Below are 22,762 nucleotides of genomic sequence, written 5' to 3'. Positions count from 1 at the left end.
TTTGTGTGAACAGTTTGGAAGCTTTGTATTTGCTCGCTCCGTTTTGCTGAATGAAGCAATCAGCTTTTCGCTTGCTGGAACAATCCAAACCTCACCGCAGATTCAACCTAATTTATGGCTCCTTAAGTGGGTTATTATTGCGCATAAGTTGGAGATCAGTTTGCGGTTGAGGCAAGAAGATCATGCGTAATTCCTTGTCACACATTTGCCTTGCGCTGCACGCTCCGGTGACTTCTCATGATGCAAAAAAGCAGATTCAAGTCTGAGTAGAAAGTGCGGATAGAGCCTTCCCCCCTGCTTGTCATGAAACTTTGTTTAACATAATGTTATGTTGTGTGTAATGTGCAGAAGCATGATAGATAAGCCCACCGGCCTTTACCTGGGCGTGGATCCCTTCTGTGTGGGCCAATATAAAACAGTATCTCTCTACTTATTGTGAAGGTGAGAGTCAGTGCCAAGATGACTCACAGCCCAGTCAGGTATTTTTTTTGGCAGTAATCTGGTGTCTTTGTGTTTTGTTGCACGCTCTGCTTCCTGCATGAGTGTCTTCTGGTGCCCTGCAGGGAGTGACCACACCTCCCTTTAAGTTTTCATGCGAAGGCTGCAGAGATTTCACAATCTGGAAAGTTACAGCTCCCATCTTTGAAAATTAAAGTTGATTATTTCCAATTAAAAAAAAAAAAAAAAGAATAATTGTAAAAGCCATAAAAAGCGGGCTTGTGCGGTGTCGTGGTAATGATAGAGGTAGCTGCGGGTAAACTGACGTGACGGAGAGATTTTATTTCCTGAGGACCTGAACACAAATGTGAAATACCTCGTTCTGGTTAGCTTGATTGTAAATCCTCTATAGCAAAAAAAAAAAAAAAAAAAAACATGTCTTCAGGCAGCCAGTTGTTTTTACAGTTTTCACACCAGGAGGAAACACTTTGAAATTAGAGATGCTCCAACCATAGTTTTGTGTTTGAGGGTGTTTTTTATTTTATTTTTTGCATCAGTTTTGTGTGGCTTGCTTGTGTCGATGAGAAGCAGCAAACAACTAAAATGGAGACCAGAGTAACGGTGCAGAGGCTGTCCGGAGGAGGTAGTCTCAGATGGATTCAATGTGGTAAAAAAATAAATAAAAAATCAAAGAGGACATCAAAAATATCCCAATTAGTTTCAGCGAATTTAAGCTGCTTTTTGCTGCTTGTATACGTTAAAGAAGCTTGAGAGGCAGATTGTTGAGCTGAGGGATCTAGAGATTTAATGTAGCATGCAGGTTTGCTTTAGATGTTTTTCACTGACCTGCACATTTATAATTAGTAAGTGGATTAAACAGGACTGCATGCAATTATACAGGATTTAAATCTGACTGCACTTGAATTGAATAAATCTGGATTTATTCAATTCAAGTGCAAGTCTGAGTAGACTTGCACTTGAATTGTGCAAGTGCACAATTCAAAACCACATGTGGTTTTAAAACATGTGTGTTAAAACCACATGTTTTAACACATGCGGTAAAAACAGCAAAGGAAGTACACCCCGTTTGAATACTTTTAGGGTTTGGTGTCTACTTAGTATTTCTCTACTTTTTCCCAGTTTTCATGACATGGTGAAGTGGGCACGTGTGCACAATTCTTGCACACGTGAAGTTGAATCACTTTAGAAACAGAGAACATCTTATCATGCAGGGTGTTCTTTCTGATTGCATACTTGAAATGGTGTTTATTCTGGATTTGCCCTTAACAAATAAAGGTGAAGTGCTGTTCAAACTTCTCATGCTACTAACTCTGGGTTGTGGTTAATTTAAACAAGTTACAATGTGGGTTCTGCAATCTTCCTGCAACTTAATTGATTTGATGGTATCTGTTTTCTTAAATAATGTTATGTTTTGTGTAAAGTGCTTAGTAGTTTAGCTCCCCTAAAGGGCTCCAGCACCACCAGCCCACCCCTACTTGCGCCAGTGACCGCCGTAGTCAACCTAACGCTTTAAAACATCTTTTTTTTTCTTTTTTTTTTTTTTTTTGCAGGTAAAATAAGGATGAGTTCCTCTGCTTCAGCACAGGTTGGTTAACAACTAACTGAACAATCGATGTGAACGAGTTTCACCTTTATTGTTACGTAAACTTGACGTTTTGACAGAGGATTATGGATGACAGCGCTGATTCCAAACAGATTCAGCAAAGAAAGCAGCCGCACAAAAGCAGCGAAGGGGAGGCGGACCTCAAACCACTGAGTCACTTTTACCAGTGAATTACTGCACTAATCCCAGCGCTCTGCCTCATTCAACTCCACTCTGACAAGAAATCTTTGATGTCTCCAGAATGACCCATAATTTCAGCTCTTAGAGTACTGTAAGCTTCTTTGTATGATCCATTTACTAAAGCAAAAAAAAAAAAAAAATGTTCCCCCTGCGTGATTCTGTCAAATCATTTCCAGCGTTGGCTTCGTTTCCTCCGGGACTTTTGAAATGCCACCGGTAATAAAGCTTCAGTTTTACGAATCCAACAGATAATTAACTTACTGCCAGTAAATCAAGCTAATCATATTTGGGAAGAGAAAAAAAAAAATCTGTTTCCATTTTAGCAAATTCAGGTTATGCAACGTGAAGCTGTGCCAGACCGTCTTCTCGGAGACAACAGAGACACCTGGTGGTCATAACTTGCATTACATCAAAGCGAAATTTATGTTCTCTGAAGATATCATCTACTTTGGGTTTATAAAACTTTTGCAGTATTATTATATGTTTTATCTTTAGTTACTATGATTAACTGACAGAGGGGCATGAGTCTGAACTATGATCAAAATGATGGACATTTATTTGATCCCAGATTCACATTCTGTTTGTTCACAACTGGATTTTTGAAGTCGCTTATTATTTTTAGGTTCCCATTTTTCCAAAAGCAGAGCATAAAGACCAGCACATACATCAAGTTTGCTGCATATATCATGACAAATCCAAAACACCAAAAAGAACCTGTGGCCAGCAAAAAATCACAGGTAAATCACTAAGTCAGCAGGTTTTAGAGGAGGCAGGCAGGCGTACTACTCAACATCATGCACTTGAATGTCAACAGAGGAGGACACAACTTGGCCATCAACAAGTTCCTCCACGATGATCTTCACTCTCTTCTCGATGTGGGGTTTTTGCTCTGCAAAAGGGAGTAAAAAGTCAATCAGATGTAAGAAGATGAGAAAATGTCAGCCATTTCAATACAAAAGCATCAGGACTAAAAGGGTGAAGGGTTGAGATTCTTACCTGCAACTTCCTCTGTCACTTGCTTGATGACCAGAGCCCTGTGAAAGAAGTTAAATAAGTTATGATAAAGCATATAAATACTCCTGTGAACAGGTTCTCTGATCAAGTTTTGGGTAAACATGTCTCACTTATGTTCACATCCCTCTCCTTCCAGCAGCCTCCTGTACTCGGCGATCTCGCCCTCCAGCCTGGTCTTTAGCTCCAGCACCGTGTCGTGCTTGATCCGGTGCTCGGTTATACACGCCTTCATCTGCTGCAGCTTCGTCTCCAGAGCGGTGATGACCGACTGATGGCAGCTGAGCTGAGCAGAAGTCTGCTTGTTCACCGCACAGATGTTCTGCTGCCAGCACTCAATCTGCAGGACCAGGCAGGAGGGGATGTGAGAAAGGGTTTCGATCCAGSCTGGAGACTTGTGATGCTTTCTGGATTTTAACAGACTGTTATTTTCCTTTTTGGCTGATTATTGTTGCTGAAACACTGGAGATAAATCTGATGGAGTATTTGCCTCAGGCTAGTTCTTCCCAAGCCAAAGCAACTTTTAGTACACGTGTAGTTTTAGTCAACATGCTGTTTGGTAGTTTGCAAAATACTCTTGCCATCACAATTTGGTTTAGATCTTTGACCAAAACTGAAGTTGACATCGACCCATCGTGAGCAAGACTGTTGTGTAGATTTGAGGCTTTTTTTTTTTTTTTTTTTACTGTATTTCTTCCAGTGTGGAATAATTTCACACCATGACCATTAAAAACAAGAATAAGGAGCACATGTTTGAACATATATTGATCCACACGCAGTCAAAATGACACAAACAAGCTCCCAAACCCAAAGGTTATTCTCTTGGTAAAACCCCAGCTGGATTTATGGCAGCAGAAACAGATCTCCTTTAAACTGTTTGATGTTTTTGGCACAGATTTTGCTTTACATCACAACAGATGATGGGGGTTTTAGGAGGATTACTCCAGAAGCTTAATGATGGTTTGTTTTGTTTGTTGCAAACCAGTTTTGGTGGTTTTGGGATCATTGTCCTGTTGGGACATGCGGTTCTCCTCTGGTACCCAAACCTTCACTCTCAGGTAAAATGAAATCGTTTGGGATCAACACGGGAACCACCGGGCTGAAGTCTACCAGTGAAGCAATTCATTACCTGAAATAAGCGAGTGCTGAGGAAGAAAGAAGCCCGCGCTCCAAATCAGACCCCTTTACGGTCAATCTTAACCTCACATGTCGAAAAGTGTTTTAGTCAGAGGAAACTAAGATTGAACTGTTTGGTCAAAACAACTAAATGAAGCTTTTAAACTGAACTATACTGAAACAATACTAGCCAAAGTAATTTTACTGGAGGTGTGCGTCTGCGTGCGTAATTTTACAGTTTTGAGGGTAAGAGAAAATACACAGTTATCCTAAGCAATCAGATTCTTGTTGCTAGCTGTTGGCTCATGAAGGCTTCAACATTATTAAAAGCATAAAAATGCATATTATCAGCTCATTATGACTTTGACTGTAAATTTAATTGAGATGTTTGTGGCTCCTGACTAACATGACATGTTTTAAACGGAAAGTTTCATGCGGTTAATCTTTAATATCGAGAGAAATTATCACCATGAGTTTTAACTTTGTCACATTTTCCATCAGGGTGTGTTTCTGTTGCTTTGAGATGAAACAAAACAAAGCAAAGGTTTTATCTTTTAAAGCGGGGCGTGTTTGTCTAATCGGTTCCACCATCTGCGGCTCACCTCGGTGCACAGAGACTGGCGGGTTATCTCCAGAGACTGGTAGCTCCTCTTCAGCACCGAGATCTCAGAGCGGTGCGTCTCCACCTCCGTCGTGAAGATGCGGATTTTTTCTTCAAGAGCTTTTATCTTTTTTTAAATAAGCAAATAATAGCAAAAAAAAAAAACACTGTGTTTCATTCTGTTTTATGCATCTGAAGTTGTCTGGTATTCCCCACCGACTCACGTTCTTCTGGTACCACTTCTCGATCTCCTTCTTGTTGTTCTTTATCATGATTTCGTACTGCTCCCTCATCTCCGCCAGGACCTTCTCCAGGTCGCAGGAGCCAGAGTCGTCCACCTCCACCTTCACTTCCCCGGCGCCCCGCCGTCGCCGTTCCTCCATCTCCTGCAGCAGGAGAAAGAATGCTTTGTCGATTCTCCACGTCCTCCTTTCCAGACGCTCTTTGGGTTGACGGCCTGTGGATCTCACCTCGTCGTGTTCTCTGTCCATGGGGATCCGCTCCTCATTCAGCCCCTCCAGGGTCAACTCCAGGGAGCTCATGGTGAGGGTCAGCCCATCTCGGAACCTCCGCACATCAAGCAAGTCGGCCTCCACCGTCGTCCTCATGTTTATCTCCATCTCAGACCTACGCGCCACATAAACACCCTCTTGTCAGACCTTCTGGCATCCCAGAGTCTCACTCATCTGAACTTTAATAAATTTGCTGAACTAATATTCTTTAAGCTCCAACTTACTTCATTTTGAAGTCTTCAGCTGCCAGTCTGGAGCTTTCAATCTGCAGTAGCAAGTTCTGGTTCTCTGAACAGCTCCTTGTAATCTGAAAGGAAGGAAAATAAAACCTTTAAGCCCCGGGATCAGCCCATGATTGAGCCGATCCTCTTCACTCAGCATGATCAGCTGGCAAAGTTTTTGACAGGAAGAAAATTTCACAGCCACATCGTTTGGATGTGGTCAAATCAGCCCCATAGACGCCTTATTAAACAAAGCTGAAGCTAAAACATGAAATCTGTCATCTTTGCACTAAAACTGGAAGTCTGAATCTGGGCTGGAAACAAATGGTAAATTGCCTGGTGTTATAATATAACACGAATAGAGGATAATATCAGTGGAAAGATGCTCTCAGCTGTAATTTATTATAAAAACTCTGTGCTGAAAACGTCGCAGTCAGAAATATTTTAACAAGAGTCAAACTGCAAATGAACGTCTTGGCTCCTGAAAAGCTCCCGACTGGATATCATGGCATGAGGTCTTGCAGTATTGCAACTTCACAGTAATTCTTGTCAATTCTTGAAGTTGGTGTTATTTAGTGCTGTCCAGAAGACGAGAGCTTTACAGTCACGGACCACCTAACCTAAAACTGCCCCGCGATAATAACACATCGTGGTATATAATGCTACCTGAAATTAAAATATTAGTCTCTTAGCTCACTTATTGGTGGTTTTTTTGTTCATCSTAGTGAGAAGAGAGCTGCTGTTTGGTGAGTGTGACTGACCACGACAAAGCCATGACCATGACCCCATCTACTTGGGCATTTTGAGTTATTTACAGTTTCTGAAACCAATGATGTCAAACACATGGAGATTTTAAAAAAGAAGTTATTTACTATTCAGTGTTACATTAATAACATATAAGAGTTATTTGTGATTTAGAAGTACAATTAAAGAAAAATAGCCTTGAGTTGCTTTAACAGAAAAAAAATCATTTTCTGTAATTAACCTATTTATATCAATTGTATTTATTTATTGTATTTATTTATTGTATTTATTTAACTTCATATTTTTAAATAAAAGCAGAGCATCATTTATTACCAAGGAAAGTCGTAAAAAACAAAGAACAGTTCTTACTAACTGACCGATTCCTACCGCTAATCGATCAAAGGAATCCAATCGATAGTGAACGACACATCAACTCTCATCAGCAGCTATCAGCTTCCTCTGATCATATAATATAACTGGAGCTGTTTTATTTCTATCGGTATCTGCAGCTTTTCTTTTGAGTGACCCGGTTTTAAGCCAGTTTTCCATCATTATTTTTAACGCAATCCTTTGGTAAGCTAGCTGGAGCATCGCACTTTGAGCTGACGTCACGACAAAACGGTCGTTCAGATGTAGTACCTCGCGGACCACCAGAGGGAGCCCGCGGACCACCAGTGGTCTGCTTACCCCAGTTTGAGAGAGATTGATAGACTAACATTATGTGCTGTGATTCTTCTACATTTAAATCCATGATGCAAGAGGAGGAAGTGAAGTGAGAGCAGTACCTTTTTTTTCAGGTCACTGATGATGGAAAAGTAGTTTGCATAGTCTTTGGTGATGTATGTGGTCTTCACACGAAACTCATCAATGTTAAGCTGCAGCTCCCTGTTCTTGTTCTCCAGAGAGCGCACCTATAACACACACACACACGCACCCCCCCCACACACACGCACACACACACACACACACACGAACCGGATCAGTCAGTTCATCAAGAAACACAGAGTCCAATCATTTAATTAGTCTGTTCAATACAAAATATACAAAATCGATGACAGTATTTAACACAATTTGATCTGTTCCTTAGTGAAGACCTTCTCTGATTTCTGTTTGTGATGAAAGACATGTTTAGGCAAAAGGGCAACTTTCAAATCTTACAAAAAAACCCAGCAATTTTCTTCTGAAATGTCAATATAAAATGATGATTTTCGAGGTTTTCTTTAATCGTTGAGATTAAGATTTGTCCCTTTGAAAGTCGATTTATGCTGTTTAACAGCTTGTGTCTGTGCAGGCTGTGCTCATCAGAAATGGCTAAAAGAAAAAGTAGACTTTTTTTCTGTGAATTACTCTCTTTTTGCTGGTAAAAATTGGATAAGCAGAAATGTTTTCCTGTGACCTTCATAACAGCAGGAGGCGCCGATTCTTTTTGACAGTGATGTGAGATTTGACTTTAGAGAAAACGAAGGCACTAAAATCACGAGGACAACTAATGGAAGTGATAAATGTTTTGTTGCATTAAATTTGGCAAAGAAAAATAAACAAATCATCTTTTTTGCATTTTCAATTACATTGAGAGCTAGAATTGGAACCCTCTTTTTTAGATTAAAAAAATAATGAACAAAAAAACGACATGTGGATCAATGAAACTTTTATGTTTTAAAACCAAATTTAAAAGTCTATGCAATTTTCTGATTACATTACTGATGAGAGCTTCTGCTGGAGGAAAGCATGAACAGATGATCCAACATCAACAGAAACCGTTGGTTGCCATGTTTCAAACTTGAAGCTGAAATAAAGGAAATTTCTCAGACCCCGGGATTTAAAGAACCATCTCAAATGTATGAATGAGCTTCAGCTACGCTGTTAAATGTTGCATCTCAAGCTTCGGAGCGAATGGGTCTCACCTTCTCCAGGTAGCAGGCCAGACGGTCGTTGAGGTTCTGCATGGTGAACTTGCCTCCATTAGACGCGGGCCAGTCGCCGCCTGCAGAGCACGAGGAGTTGAAGTATAACCCCTGGGAGATGCGCGTCCTGAAGCAGCCGGCTCCTCCATACATGCTGTGTGAGTATCTCTGAGGAACAATGCAGGGGGAGTCCAGCATCCAGCCTCCCAGGGAGCTGGAGCTGAAGCCCTGTTGGGTGAAAGGCACAGACATTATGCTGCTGAACTGGAGGAGGTGGAGGAGGCTCTGGAGGAGCTGGAGGAGGTGCAGGCCTGCATGAAGGACTGGACTGACTCTGCTGTGGACAGCTGGGGCCTTTATAGAGACGCGATAGCATCAGGGCCCACAGCATGACAACGTGAGGTATGCACATAGCATAATAGAGATTTACAAGTAAATGGGCGTGAGGGGTGGGGAGGGCACGTTTGTGTCAAACAGGTTAAATCGTCTTGTTCTGCGGCTCAAATCCGATATCCAGCTATATGCTAGTGCATAGGACATACATGAAGGGCTCTGGGTGGTTCAGATGCTGCTACTCCTGAAATGTAGCAGGAGATAATATCAGATGRGGAAGCAAAACACCCAGTGCTGTCGTCATGAATAATTTTTCTCTGCATATCAGTACGATTTACTTCTTAATATAAGAACAAACTCCAGGGCATTTAAATGCAATTTTATGTGAAAATTTGATGTGAAAGACTGAAAGTGGAAGGATGAATTGCACTGAGACTCCTTCACTTTGACATGACTATTAAATAAAATCCAGTGCAACCAGCTCACCTCAGCAGAGTCCAGTGTGTGTGATTTCATCTCAGTATAAATCCAAATGTTGCGTGGAGGACTCGGATGTTTGTTGGTGAACATTAGAGAACGAGCAGCATCATGAAGATCAAGACACGCAGCAAAAAGGTCAGGGAGAAAACTGCAGAAAAGTTTAGTCAGGATATAAAACAAGATCCTGAGCTTTGGACATGATCAATGTTCACAAAGGTTGAYCGAATGGCTTCACAGTTACACCACCAGCAGCAACTAGTTTAAAACTGTGGAAAAATAAATGAATAAAAACAATTTTTAAAAAAGTGAGGACTTCTAAATATAAAGCATCTCATACTCAGTCCGTCAACAACCGGGGAAGAGTTGAGTCTTTAACGGACATTAAAGTGAAATCTCGAGACATGGCAGCTAATGAGAGATAAAAACATTTCAGTCTGTAAATCTGATGTAGAGCGATTCAATCCAAAAGAGCTGCATCTTTAATTGCAGCAATAGACAGTTCTACAAATTACTGAATACAAATGCGCGCCACACTAATCAGAATTTGACTCGTAGTTATAAACAACCTTGTGTTGGTTCATCATATAGTCTATAGTTGCTGTATGACAAAGTGTATAAAGTTTTATGAGTGCAGGTGCTAAACTCTTGCTGTCTTTTACCTGAGATCTCAATGGAGAGTTCTCAGATGATCTGTGCTTGTGAACGGCTGAATGTTTGGACCTGAGGGGACAGCTGGACACTTTTACCACAGCTGGACTCTTTTACCACAGCTGGACTCTTTTTCAGGATGAAATCTCTTCAGGTGTGACCCTGAAGCAGCTCTCCTTTAGGGAGAAATGCAGCCCGCCAGGAGCAAACTGAAGGACGAGCTGCTCAGCTGACAAGAGGGCAAAAAGCATCCAGATCCGGAACCGGCTAGTTTTAGTGGGATTGTAGCTAAAATAGAAATAAAARTCAGAATTTATTAACGAATATAATGAAATTAAATGGGGAAAATTAAATGAATGAAAAATTTAATGTTTCATTCGTCCCTGCAGTAAGTCCAGCTTGCACCAAAATAAGGCCAGTCAGATGTTTTTTTTTTTCTTAGGTTTCTTTTGGTTTTGCTCCTGGCGGGAACTGAAAAGTGAGCAGGTGGACGTGAGCGCGATGCAGCACCTGCTCGTCCGCACAGTTTGCCACGTCGAGGTCACGGATCCGCTTTTGGCCAGACATACGGCTGGCTGACATATTTCTGAGACGACCGTCCGGATATTTTATCTAACAATCTAAAAGCAACAGWGAAAACTTCCTGTCTGTTGCTTTTAGACACGCCCTTTTTTTTACGGATAAAAAAAGGGCGTGTGAGCATTTTCTGAATGTACAAGTCTGATCTGGAAAATCTGGTCCTGCGGGAAAGCTGACTCCGTGAYCAGATTAGATTGATGCTGCACGAATAGATGCATCGATTATTTCTGCAATTTAAAAATGGAAACTTTTGTTTGGTCTTGGTGTAGTTTGTACAGGCAAATAAACTAAAGGAATCTGACTTGCAGAGGGGGGGCAAACGCACGGGGCAGTTCTGCAGCTTCACCGTGGGACAGGCGGCAGGCCGGAGCCCGTTCACGTCTGAAGGCCCCGAGTTTCTGCTGCTTTACTATGAACTAAATCACACTGACCCATGGAGGAAACGAGCCACTCAAGAAAGAAAATCTATACCGAGCGCAAACATCATTAACGCCTTCTAATCTCCAACGTGGACTCACTAAAAGGGTAGCAATTCGTCACGCAGGAAGTCCAGCCACAGCTCACTTCCTGCTTAGGCTCGCCTCSGTCCTCCTGGGTGAAGATAACGAAAAACTTTCCCCACAGAGAGGAAGGAAAAACACACCGGAGTTGTTAAACTTGAACTGTGAATATTTAGAGGGAGCCGCGGAGGCCTGCTGATCATTTTYCACACATTGAGTTTTTGCCTCAATGTCACAGAAGGTCAAAATCACAAAGTGGGTCGTCTCCTGGTCATTACCATTTTGATCAATTACTTTGTCTACTCTTAGACAAAGCTCAAAATCCCACAAATTATATTTCTCCCATATGTCTTGCGTTGCAATATCTCCATTTCCGATCCCCGTTTGGACCAGTTGATCCTCATGAACCAGGAACTCTGATGAAACCAAAATCACCTTCCTCCCAAAGGTAAATATTAGAGTTACATAACTAACTCCCTGTACAATGAGAGTCTATAAGAATCACCTTAAATTGCCAATTTAGAGAGACTATTCCAAAGAACATGGGCGGTAAGAAATGCCCATCTGCAGGTTTTTTTCTATTAATAGGATCAGAAAGACTCAGGTGAAAACAACCCAAACTGCAAAAGCACTGTGAAACCHAGAAAGATTCATAGTGGAATCAGATTTACAGAAACTTTCTCCCAATCTAGATGTTTGTCTCTGATTGGAAACAGATAAAAGACACCAACGTAAGTAAAAGGAAACCAATGTTTAAAAAAAAAAAAAAAAAAAGATCCACTCTACTCATTTTAACAAAACTTGAGAACAATTCATGCAGCTTTTATAAATCATCTTAAAATGTATATTTGTTATTGTCACAATAATCAAACTCTTGTAGCTGCTGAGCAGCTTTTTGCACAATTCAGCTGGAAATCTGATGATTTATCTTTGGTGCATTTATACTGCAATGATAAAAACCAAAATAATAAATGTGTTTCTGTTTTTATCAGGGTCTTCCTCTATAAAAATTAAAATTTCAAATGTTGACAGCTTTTTTTTTTTTTTTTTAAGCTTTTGGTTTTTAATTTATTGCTTTGGTTGACATTTCTGCATTTATGACCCGCTTCTGCGGCTCCCTTGAGGCTGATCCATTATATTTGCATTGGATACAAGCAGCTCTGAAACATTATTGAATTTCTTCTTTAAACTCATCGAGTTGTTTTATTGTTATTGCAGTGCGAAAAGCATAATTATGGGTTTTAAGGCGCGTTGTTTCCTTTACGCACTTCCTTCCCGAGCATCTGTCTCCCAATCCATCAAACCTCCCCCCTTGAAGGTTCTTATCGGTCTTTGATTTTAGGCAGTATAAAAAAGCCGACCGGCTCTCAGGTCTGCAGCCGAGGCATCATCTTTCTTCAGAGTGAACATCTCATCCCATCCTCACAGGTACTTTTTATTTTTGCTGTGCACGAGGAACATCTCGCATACATTTCTAACAGATTTGTCTCTCCCCCGACCCCCCCCCCCCCCSCACATCTTGTTGCAGAAATGTCCAGAAAAGTTATGTTGGTCTTTGTGCTGTTGGTGGCGTTGATCATCTCCAACTCTGCGGCCTCACCTCAGAGGGCCGCGGCCGGGCAGGCGAAGGGAGCGGACGTCCTGCAGCGGCTCCTGGCCAAGAGGGAGGAAGCGAGGGAGGCGTCGGCGACCCGGGCGGAGAGACGGGCGCACCTGTCCGAAGACGAGCGGGAGATAATGACCAAGCAGGTCATGCAAGCCATCGCAGGTACGCCCGGGGTGGCGGCCGAGAATGTTCCCGTCTGATTATCTGATCAGATGGGTGAATCTGCGGAAAGCGATCAGATCTGTGCACTGAGGTGTTGTGTGTGTGTGGTTCAACGTAGGAATGGTTTGTTCACAGAGGTGATGAACTCTGACTGCATGCTGGGCCGCGACTACCAGGGCTGGGTGGACTTTGGACGCAGGGACGCAGCGGAGTGAGGAGGGACGGCGTCCGTCCTGGTTTTTGTTCACGATGTGCAGAAAAGTTGAGGCTTGAAAATGCATAAATAAAGATCTTTGCAGAACGATCTCTGCAGTCTGGACTGATTCCATCTTCGCTGAAAGACATTCGGACCCGAAATGGATGAAAATGTATGTTTGTTTCTTTAATTCTCAGGTGGTAAAACACACTGACACAGAGCTGGCAGACTACAGCGGAAAGCAGTGCAGAGAAACAGGAATTTTGGCATATTTAGGTCAAAAACTAATCACAATGTTGTGTTTATGATTTCTTCCCTTTTAAATCCACAGTCTCCTATGCCGTTTTTTTTTTTTTTGCTACATTTGATTGTTCTGAATGTTCAAACATTAAAAGATTGAGAAATCACTCTTAATGCCCAGAAAGATGATCCCGATCAGACAGAAATCCCAGCGGTTTAACAGACTCCTGACGGTGTGAAATACAGCAGAATCGACATGATCCGTTTCTCTGTGCGCTGGAAATCCAAGATGGAGATGAGAAGATATGTAAAGGACGCCATCGCAGCGCTCCTGTATCAGTTTCTTTCAGTGTAGCAGCTCTAAGGTACAGGAAAACCAGTGCTTTGGTGCATCTGAATGTTCTTCAGTGCCACAACGTCAGTTTTTATACTGCATGTAGTCTTTTCTTTTTCCTTAAATAACAAACAAGAATACTATTATTTACACTTTGGAAACTAAAAAAAACAAACAAAAAAAAAACAAAAAACAAGTGATTACATTATTTAAAACCAGCGATGGAGACAACAGTAAAATGATGTTCACAAACACAATATAAAAAGATTCTTTTTGCCGTTTTGTGTGTGTGTGATGTAATCGGCTCCTGACGTGAACACTGGCTGAGTTCATCGCTCTACACGGGTAACGTCTCGAGCCCGGCTCCGACACATTCGGTGGCGTTCTGTTTTTCAAGACACGGGGTGCTGCGGTGGGCTGTGAATTGCACGGTGGGGGAATCTCATGGCTTAATGTGAAGTCACGGTGGTGAAGTCGGGGTGAGCGTGTCACAGTTTTGTGGGGCGATTGTGTCCGTCGGTCCCACGCCGGCCCATCATTCCCCAGGCCGCCACCCGGTGCAGCCCGAGGCTCTGGAGCTTCTCCACCAGGTTCAGGCTGAAGAGGCTCGACCCGCGGCTTTGGTCCAAGGATGAGCTGCGTCCTTCCGTCTGTTTCGCGGCGGAGGCCTGAGGAGGCGGCTGCGGCTGCACGGTGGGGGCGTAGTGCAGGTTGCTGTAGGGGTCGGTGGAGGCGGAGATGCCGTGTTGCTGCAGCAGCTGCAGCAGTCCCAGGGATGCKGTGGTGCCGGCGGTGGAGGCGAGGCTGCTCTGGTGAAAGTGCTGGAGGACGGAGGAGGACGAGGCGCTCACGTGCTCACCGTCCCGATGAGGTGGCAGGCTGAAAGAGCGAAGGCTGCAAACCCAAACATAAAAAAAAATCATAAATGCAACATTAAATAAAGGTTTTGTGTTCATGCATGCATGTATCCATTCTCAAACAGCAGCGTGCAAAAGTTTCGTTCATATTCTCAATATCTTACTTCCAAGGAGCCAGACTTTTAACTTTCTTACATTTTAATCTATAGCTAATTATAATTTCAGAAAATACATGAAAGAAATTACAGCTAAATGTGTTTTGTTTGTGGATGCTAGTATTAATGCGATCAGTTCTAATTAAAACTGATCGTCCTACATATCAACAGTTAATTATTAAATTAAGATTTAAAAAAATTGTAATTTCATATAAAAATATATATAATAAACTTGGAATAAATTAACAAAAATAGAAAATATGAAAAATATATGTTTGAAGTAACAAAAACTAATGATTTATTGGAAATATAAATCATTAGTTTTATAATGATTTATATTTCATTATAAATATAAATGAAATATTTATATTTCATTTATATTATGTTATAAATAACACAAATAACATAAATAATAAATTATTCAGTAATTGTTGATAATAAATATGTAACGGAAAAATCACTTATTTCATATTCTATTTCATTTTAGAAAACATCGTTTCTGTTAAAAACAATGTTCAAGATAAAAAATAAATAAATCTTTAAAAATATTTGTAAGAATATTGATATGATTCTATCAAAGATATGTTGCATATTATGAAAAATAGCAATTTAACAATAACATATAAATTAATCAACATAAAAAATAATTACAGTCAAGATAAAAATAATACATTTGAGGGCTAAAATCAAAGTCTTGCTCCTTCAAAGGAAAACAAGAGTTGCAAAACAAACTTTTGTCCAGCAGTGAAAAACTGGTAAAAAAAAACAAGTTTTAGTTAATTTGGTGATTCATCTCTAAAAGATGGAGAAGCGTGTTAGTTTGTTAAGTGTAATAAGGCAGCATCTGTTTGTTTAATGAAAACTTAAAGAAAGAAACAGCTGATTAATGCAGAATGACAGCCGAGACTTCAGTCAGCTTAGAGCAGCTTTAACATCAGCAGAAAATGAAAAAAACATTAGTACAGTGTGTTCAACACAGAGGCAGAGGAAAAATGCTGAACTACAGCTGAACATTGTTGTTTTTAATGGGTAAAATGTGATCTATTGTTTTTATGTTATTTAGTGAAGAGACAAATCTGAGAACAGGCTGATTAATAAGTCACAGATTAATAACTCAGATTTCTCCACTAAATCTATGCACATTAATTGTAAATATGTAATGGAGTAAACATCTGATCAGGGGTTTTAAACATTTACTTCAAGTTATGGATTTAGATTTAATCTTCAGTCCTTCACATTATCAAGCCTTCACACTACTAGGCCTGTCACAGTAACATATTTTGCTATACAATAAATTGTCCCAGAAATTAATATTGTTGTTTTGAGACCCTCTTCAGGTAATATATTAAACACGGCTTAATAAGATAAAAATGCAGCCCTTTCAAATGCTTTTAAACTTTAATTTTCTAACGAACCAATGGAACTGGAAGATATTTTCCAAAATAAAAGGCAACAAACAAAAACAATGAATAAAAGGGAAATAAAAATGACACACAACAGAAACCGTGAATAAAATGAATAATGAAGTCTACAAGCTAAATTTCCCCTAAAAAAAATTTATTCATTCACATTTTAATTTATCACGTGATGAACTGGTTAATTGCAAAAACAAAGCTTACAAGGAAGAAACCATCTTTGTCTCATTGGTTTTTCTTTGCATTTGAGACGTGGGCGTCTGTCAAACAAACATATATGAACAATTTATACTCAAATGCAGCGAACTGTTAGTTTTTCTGCAGCTGCAAATTCACAATAAGCTGCAGTTTAGCCACATAAACATGCGACTCTGCCTCCGTGGTTAATAGTTAGGATGCCAGCAAACATTTAGGACAGTGGTCCCCAAGCTACGGCCCGCGGGCCGGATCCGGCCCACCGCAACATTTGGTCCGGCCCCCTGAACAAGACCAGAGAGCATTCAGATTTTTTTTCATATATTGTATTTTCCCGGTTTATGTGTGGATTTTTCTTCAACCACCAGGGGGCTCTTTAGCAGGAGGTGTGTCCCGTAAGCTGTGGGTGTTTGCATGGCGCATTGCTGCCATCTGTTGGACTTTTAGGGAACTGCTTGACTTTTATGTTATTTAATCAGTACGGTAGAGCAGATGAACACACGTGTTTGTTATGAACACCGCATTCCAGGTTTCCCTCAATGAAATATATACTAGTCAGTCCCAGTGACCGTTTCACTAACGGTTTTTGCCCAGGTGCTTTCTGGGTAAAAATCAATCGAGAAATGATTCTGGCAATTTCCGTCAGCTCAGGTGATAAACGTGTAACACTTTTTCTGACTCCGGCCCCCCACCAGAGAAGGGAAAAGTTATGTGGCCCTCACAGGAAAAAGTTTGGGGACCACTGATTTAGGACACAAGTCAGTTAATATGCAGGCGTCCGCTGGGCTCTTACTTTTCCCTGCAGGCTGCTTCTAAAGTTTCAGAATGACCCTCGACAGACGTTTTCTGCCAGGGGAGGGGCAAAGAGGACAACGTCAGGAGGGGGAAAGGAAACAAGACAGGAAAGCTGGAGATTTTGATTTGACATCAGGTGGCTTGAAATCGTTTAACTTTCTCGAATGTGAAAGTGAATTCAGTCAGAGGTGTGGAAATCAACAGACAGCAGCAGCGTAACCTGCAGAGCTCTTACCGATTGGAGAAGGAGGGGACGAGAGGGGGGGTTTGGAGGACTTTGCAGGTGGTTTTGGGACGTGTGGGGAAGGTCTGAGGGAGGGTGGGACCCGATGAGGACGCTGTCCGGTTGAGGGAGGAGACACAAATATTAAACCTCACATGGAGGGAAAACCCACACATATTTTAGGCTTTTAATAAGCTAAAGAGGATTGAGGAATCAGAAGATATTTTAAATAATCATACGTCTTACCGAAACCATGAGCTGCAGAAAACTGCGAGAGGTCAGGCTCGTCCTCCTCCAGGTCGTTCAGGCTGTAGACGTGCTGCACGTCCACCTCCAGCTCCTTGAAGTCCTTGGTCAGGACTCCAGGACGAGGGTGGAGGATGCCCCCCAGGTTTGGTTTGGCCAGCTGCTGCCAGTGGTGCAGAGTCACTGAGCCTGATGGGGAGACAGACAAACAGAGGACTGTCTCTGGACCATCTTAAATAATAACACAGATTACTGAGCAGATCCTCGCTTGGCTGAAACATTTTGCTATGGTTTTGTTTCCTGGATTTGTCACTTTTTGGGTGGTTTTGTAGTAAAATAGCATCACGATAGTTCTTCACCAATTGAAGTTCGTGTTGAGAAGCACAAGCTAGTTGCTGTTAGCATGAGACTTTTTCTGGTTTAGCATGAGCAAGCGGCTATCACAGGCTCTAATAATAAGGTGATATATCTAAATTTGAGGCTCTTATTCTGAAGCAATGCAGTAATTTATCTGGCAGTGTTTTGTTTAGCCAAACAGAAATGTTGGCAGCTTGACAGGAAACTTATGATTTGTAAACAGAGAATCCCGCGACTGGCTAAGTGTTAGCAGAAACTGTAGCAACTGCAGGCGTGAACGTTGACATAGTTGGTAATTTTTCACCAGCACTGAATTTAAAAGAGATATTTCACCGTTTTAATGATAATTCAGGACTACAAGTGATTATCGCAAATTTGTACTTATTGATTCTATACTGAACTGAGATTCATTAAAAACACAAACTTTCACAGAACTTGTGATGACAAAAAATATGTAATGTTTTCATTGATTTTTTCTTCTTTTGGACGACCTTAGGATTAAATCCAAACTTAGCAGAAGCTAAGAGTCACGTTTGCAACAGTGGCAGGTGTTGCATGAACTAAAGTCTTGGGCAACTTTTCTTTTCAACGACAACACTGTAGCATAGTTTGCATTCTCAGACAAAACTGTCTCTAAGAATTTAAAACATGCGGGTCGTGAGATGATAACACATATTGTCTGCTTCCTTTTTTCAGCATACGTTCCTGATTGAGGTTAAGAAGGTAAAGGAATCATTTTAAACATCTTTCAGTCCAAATATTTTAAATGCAGACATCCAAAGTGCTTATTTTATTTTTTCTAAAGATTAAAGCGTTATTAATTTGTGTCCCCTCACGTTTAAAGTGAACTCTGGTGTGGTTTGAATGGACATGTGGATGCCAACCGAATTGAAGACTTCTCTAAAAGCGGAAGCAAGCTACAGTGCAGGGCATTCTGGGTAAATACAACCTAAACAAACATGAGTGTCCAGTGGTAGCAAGAAAAATGGTCCTTTATCAAAAACAAAAGAGAAATCCTACAAATCCTAAAATCTGATGCCACTTCACTTTTGTTTACACTTTGTGAAGAAGGAAATGGAGCTCATGTCTTCATCTGAGATTTTCATGTCATTTAGTTGAGTAGTTCTTGGTGCAGCGTCACCACAGGCGTGGAGGAGGTAAAGCAGGTTTTTCAATAAATTTGGATCTTTTGACAGTACCAAACCGCACCAAATGTTGCAACTTTAGTCGCCAATCAAACTGAGTCTTGAAAGTTCAACCTTCTTTTTCTACCTTCTAGAGGTTTAACGATCTGCAGGCGGTCTGGCAGGTAGGACCTGGACCCTCCTGAGGAGCCGCAGGAGTGCCGGGAGCTCCCGTTGGAGTAGTTGGTGCCGGTCGACGCAGTTGAGCTGGAGGCCAGGCTGTCGTTTGGCGTCAGGAAGCCACTGGAGCCGTCGCCCTCCTCGCAGTTTGCCGCCAAGGCGCGGAGTTTCCGTTCCCTCTCCACGTCAAAGAAAGGCCGGTCAGAGGCGTGGCTCTGCTGGCGAGCTGACAAGTTGCGCAGAGCGGTTTCCAGGTCCTGACCTCCGGGTGTGCCTGGCTGGCCCAGGCGTTTCGGCCCACTAACGCTGTGGCGGAGAAAAACAACGACGACTTAACATGAAGTAAAGCAAAGAGAGTTTCAGCCACTTCCTGACGCTCTGGAAGCTCACTTGCTGTCCTCTCTCTGAGCGGAGCTGGAGCCGGGCTTGTCCTCCAGGATGAAGCTGGCGTTGTCGGAGCCGTAGTAGCTGGTCCGAGGGGTGCTGGTGCAACTGGACACGGGGCTGGAGCCCGGTAGTCCTGGTGAGTGACACTGGGACCGCATCCTCCCTGCTTTGTTCGCCACCTTCACTGTTTCGAACACGCGATATGGGTGGTTCCTGCCAGGAGAGACCAACAACGTCACGCATAACCTGCAGCCAACAAACGCTTATCACTGGATTCTGCAATCCATGTTGTGGAAAATTAGGAATAAAACTAAATAATACAATCATTATTTCAACACAAAAAAATATCTTTCATTTACATGATTCTCTGGGCTTCCCTTCATCCCCCACTTGGGGGCGCCACTGCTGCTAAATGCAACTTCTTGTGCTTTTCTATCAGAAATTGCCTTTTTCTTCCTCATTCTCTGCAATCGTCAGTAAGTCGTCCCGTCATTTCTTTGCAGAACTTTCCTCTTTCAAGGTCAAATGGCAAATCCCTTGCCATTAAAAGACACTTTACAAAATAATTTGTGTCATTTTGTGACTTTTGCACTTTTATTAGGCCAACAAAAAGTTTTAAAGAAGTGAATCAAGGGAAAATGTTGTTACCCAAATGAATCAATAAAAAATAATCAAATTCAGATCTATCGTCTTTACCAATATTCACCCCACTCTGATTTTGTATTCTTGGACAATCGCAGACGGTGAGAGTGGTTGTTATTTCTGTTGACAGACTCACTTGTACTCTGATGGAGCGGGAGAGTCCAGGCCTTTCCGGAAGGTGCCCTCTATCTCTGCAGCCAGAGAGTCCATGGGGAGGACGGAGGTCAGCGCAGTGTACCGCTGCACCGTGCTGTTGGGCAGACTCTTGTTTCGCAGGTTCTTTATGTCCTTCTGTGCCTCGTGCAGCATGTCCTCACACTCAGAGTACTTGTCCTGCAAGTCCTTGAGCTGCAAAAGACAAACATAAAGTCACACATTAGATAACTAGGAGGAGTTGTTAAACAGACATCGCACTAACTGCAAAGCTAATGAGAAATAAAAAGCTAAAATGTGCATTTCATTTCATTTTAATCCAACTCTGAATATGATGCAAACTTTTCCATGCATTAGGCTCTGGACAGAGACCCCCTTTTCAAACTGAACATGCTACAAAAAATGGAAAACATCAACTATTTGAATGCTTTCTCACATTTATTCACTATTCAATAATTACTACATCCATTTAGCATAAACTCTGTCTTGTACCTTCTGATTTTATGTTATGAGCAAAGCAGAGTGATAAATTTGACTGCATGGCAAATAACTTTAAATAAATTATTTTAGCCCATATTTTATAACAATGATTGAAAAACAGATCAAATTAAAAACTATGATTAAAAATAAAATGTATTATCTTCCCTCCAGCAGTCTGAGGGTGCTCTAGCGCCCCCTGGTGGTCAAACATTTTTAAAAACACTGCTGTGATCAGTTACCTCAGACTTGAGCTTTGCCTCCTTCTCTCTGGAGAAACTCAGCTGGTGGTTCAGATCTTCGTTCTCATGACCAAGCTAAGGAACAGAAGCAGGATTCAAAAAGTTTACCATCACAGAACAGAAAGTTACTTCACTTTTCGGAACCAAAATAAGAAAATAAAAGAGTAGGAAAGCTTCGGAGCTGCCAGGAAACAATAATCTCACAGAAGTGGGACTGTGAGTTTGTGTTTGTGCGCCTCACCCCTTTGCAGCGGGCCTGCAGGTCGACGATCTGAGCGAGCAGAGAGCTGATCTCCTCCTGCTGTCGGACGGTGTCCTCCATCTTTCTAGCCAGCTCCTCCGACAGGTCAACCACCTGTTTATTTGCAGATGCTGAAACACACCAGCTTCGTAAATACAACTGGAGAGTGAGAGAATGACTGCTCCATTGTTTATCAGTGAATCCGGGAGAAAGACTTACAGAGCTCCTCCACACACACCATCATCAGCTCCTGCTCCTGCTCCTCATAGTTGGTCGTTTCTGTGGAGAGCTCAGTGGCCTGAGCAAACAACATCCTCATATCATTAAAAACAACCCAGTGGTGGAAAATAGAAAACCTATATTTTCTTCTTTTTTTTATCTTATATTGAGTTGGGATTTCATTATGCATACCTCTAATCTCAGTTTTCTGTTGTCTTCCTCCAAACTCTTCAGTTTCTGATGCAGAAAGTCATAATGGACAAAGTTGCTGAGAGAACTGCTGGATTCATTTCTTTTGATTCTGCAGAAAACAAAAAGAAAAAATATTTTAACTTTCGAGAACATCACTTTACACTTTTACGTGTTGCTTTACATAGCATGAAAGATGATATTCAAGTGGGAAACAGATGCTGATGTGTGAAAAATAAAGATGTTGGTTTGGTTTGATGGTAAATAATCAGCTTCAAGTTCTTACAGCCTAAAGTTATTCATTTACTGCTTCCTCTGGGCTCCAAAAATCAAAATAATATTAGAAGTTGACTCGCTCAGATTATGAAACCCCCTGTAGTAACTCTGATAATCAATCAACATCACTTGCTATAACACATATGCATTTCTCAAAGAAAAAAACCCAGCTTGGATTAACTGGAGATAGGAAGGAAGTTTCCAGAAAGCTAATCTGGAATCATTAAGAGGATCAGAAGAGCTGCTCTGACGTGTGTTTACTCACAAACAAGTTTGATATGTGGAGCAATTCAATTAATTTTAATAAAGCAGGAGGGTTGTGCTACTTTCTATGTCATGTCTTGTATGAAACACTCAAGCATAAACCTGCATAAATCTAAACTTGCACTAAACTACTGGTTTAGCTAGTAAAACCATCTAAAAATGTTCTAGAAATTAAATATTAGATGCATGTTTTGTTCTTGTTCTGCAGCTAGGTCTGAGCCAGCTTGAGACTCTGACAGTATGTTTTCAAAATAAAGATATTAAAATATCTTTATTTTAATATCATTAGTGCCACTCCTTATAGTGGCACTAATGACATTTACAATGTCGATTTTAACAAAAAATACTAAAATTTGTTGTATGTATCGAGGGATTTTTGTGCAGAACTTCAAATCTTATTACTTTACAAAGTAGCGCAGCTCTAATCACAGCTGTGAGCTAATTAGTCCTACTATCTGCACCGGTAGCCAGCCTGGAGCCGACTACTTAACCTACATGTCACTCGTACATCATTAACTGTAGTTTTTAAACTGTGTCACCTTAATAAGACGGATCGGTGGTAAACCCTCAGTTTCCACACCTGACTGTCAGCGTTTTTCTGCAACCACAAATACTTCCTAACAGAAAAATTTGTTATTTTTCTAAATGAGGTAAAAGTGTAGCAGCCTCCTTTCAGCCAGCTGATGGGCAGCAACA

At 41.3% G+C, this 22,762-nt stretch overlaps 3 protein-coding genes across 3 annotated transcripts in view; 1 reads left to right on the top strand and 2 right to left on the bottom strand.

Moving 5' to 3' along the window:
• Positions 1-2,775: 2,775 nt before the first annotated feature.
• Positions 2,776-8,656, bottom strand: LOC103465276 (keratin, type I cytoskeletal 47 kDa-like). The gene is made up of 9 exons (XM_008409932.1): positions 8,352-8,656; positions 7,233-7,358; positions 5,707-5,789; positions 5,441-5,597; positions 5,195-5,356; positions 4,972-5,097; positions 3,367-3,593; positions 3,239-3,276; positions 2,776-3,131 (listed from the first exon to the last, which is right to left on the bottom strand). Exons 1-9 carry the CDS (start codon positions 8,601-8,603, stop codon positions 3,025-3,027), a joined length of 1,278 nt encoding a protein of 425 aa, XP_008408154.1. The 5' UTR covers positions 8,604-8,656; the 3' UTR covers positions 2,776-3,024.
• A 3,416-nt stretch (positions 8,657-12,072) lies between these two features.
• On the top strand, positions 12,073-12,915 carry LOC103465279 (cholecystokinin). The gene is made up of 3 exons (XM_008409945.2): positions 12,073-12,319; positions 12,420-12,659; positions 12,795-12,915. Exons 2-3 carry the CDS (start codon positions 12,422-12,424, stop codon positions 12,872-12,874), a joined length of 318 nt encoding a protein of 105 aa, XP_008408167.1. The 5' UTR covers positions 12,073-12,319; positions 12,420-12,421; the 3' UTR covers positions 12,875-12,915.
• A 283-nt stretch (positions 12,916-13,198) lies between these two features.
• hap1 (huntingtin associated protein 1) overlaps positions 13,199-22,762 on the bottom strand; it is a 35,730-nt gene continuing 26,166 nt past the window's right edge. Inside the window, exons 7-16 of the mRNA XM_017303827.1 lie at positions 21,530-21,638; positions 21,338-21,416; positions 21,119-21,249; positions 20,878-20,952; positions 20,142-20,353; positions 19,367-19,576; positions 18,945-19,282; positions 17,316-17,504; positions 17,082-17,184; positions 13,199-14,323 (exon numbers count right to left, since the gene is read on the bottom strand). Of these exons, the coding sequence (XP_017159316.1) occupies positions 13,918-14,323; positions 17,082-17,184; positions 17,316-17,504; positions 18,945-19,282; positions 19,367-19,576; positions 20,142-20,353; positions 20,878-20,952; positions 21,119-21,249; positions 21,338-21,416; positions 21,530-21,638 (1,852 nt within the window). The 3' untranslated portion in view covers positions 13,199-13,917. The remainder of the gene's footprint in view (positions 14,324-17,081; positions 17,185-17,315; positions 17,505-18,944; positions 19,283-19,366; positions 19,577-20,141; positions 20,354-20,877; positions 20,953-21,118; positions 21,250-21,337; positions 21,417-21,529; positions 21,639-22,762) is intronic.

Source organism: Poecilia reticulata, linkage group LG1 (genome assembly GCF_000633615.1).
Source record: "Poecilia reticulata strain Guanapo linkage group LG1, Guppy_female_1.0+MT, whole genome shotgun sequence".
NCBI lineage: Eukaryota > Metazoa > Chordata > Actinopteri > Cyprinodontiformes > Poeciliidae > Poecilia > Poecilia reticulata.
This window is presented reverse-complemented; position numbering and strand designations above follow the sequence as displayed.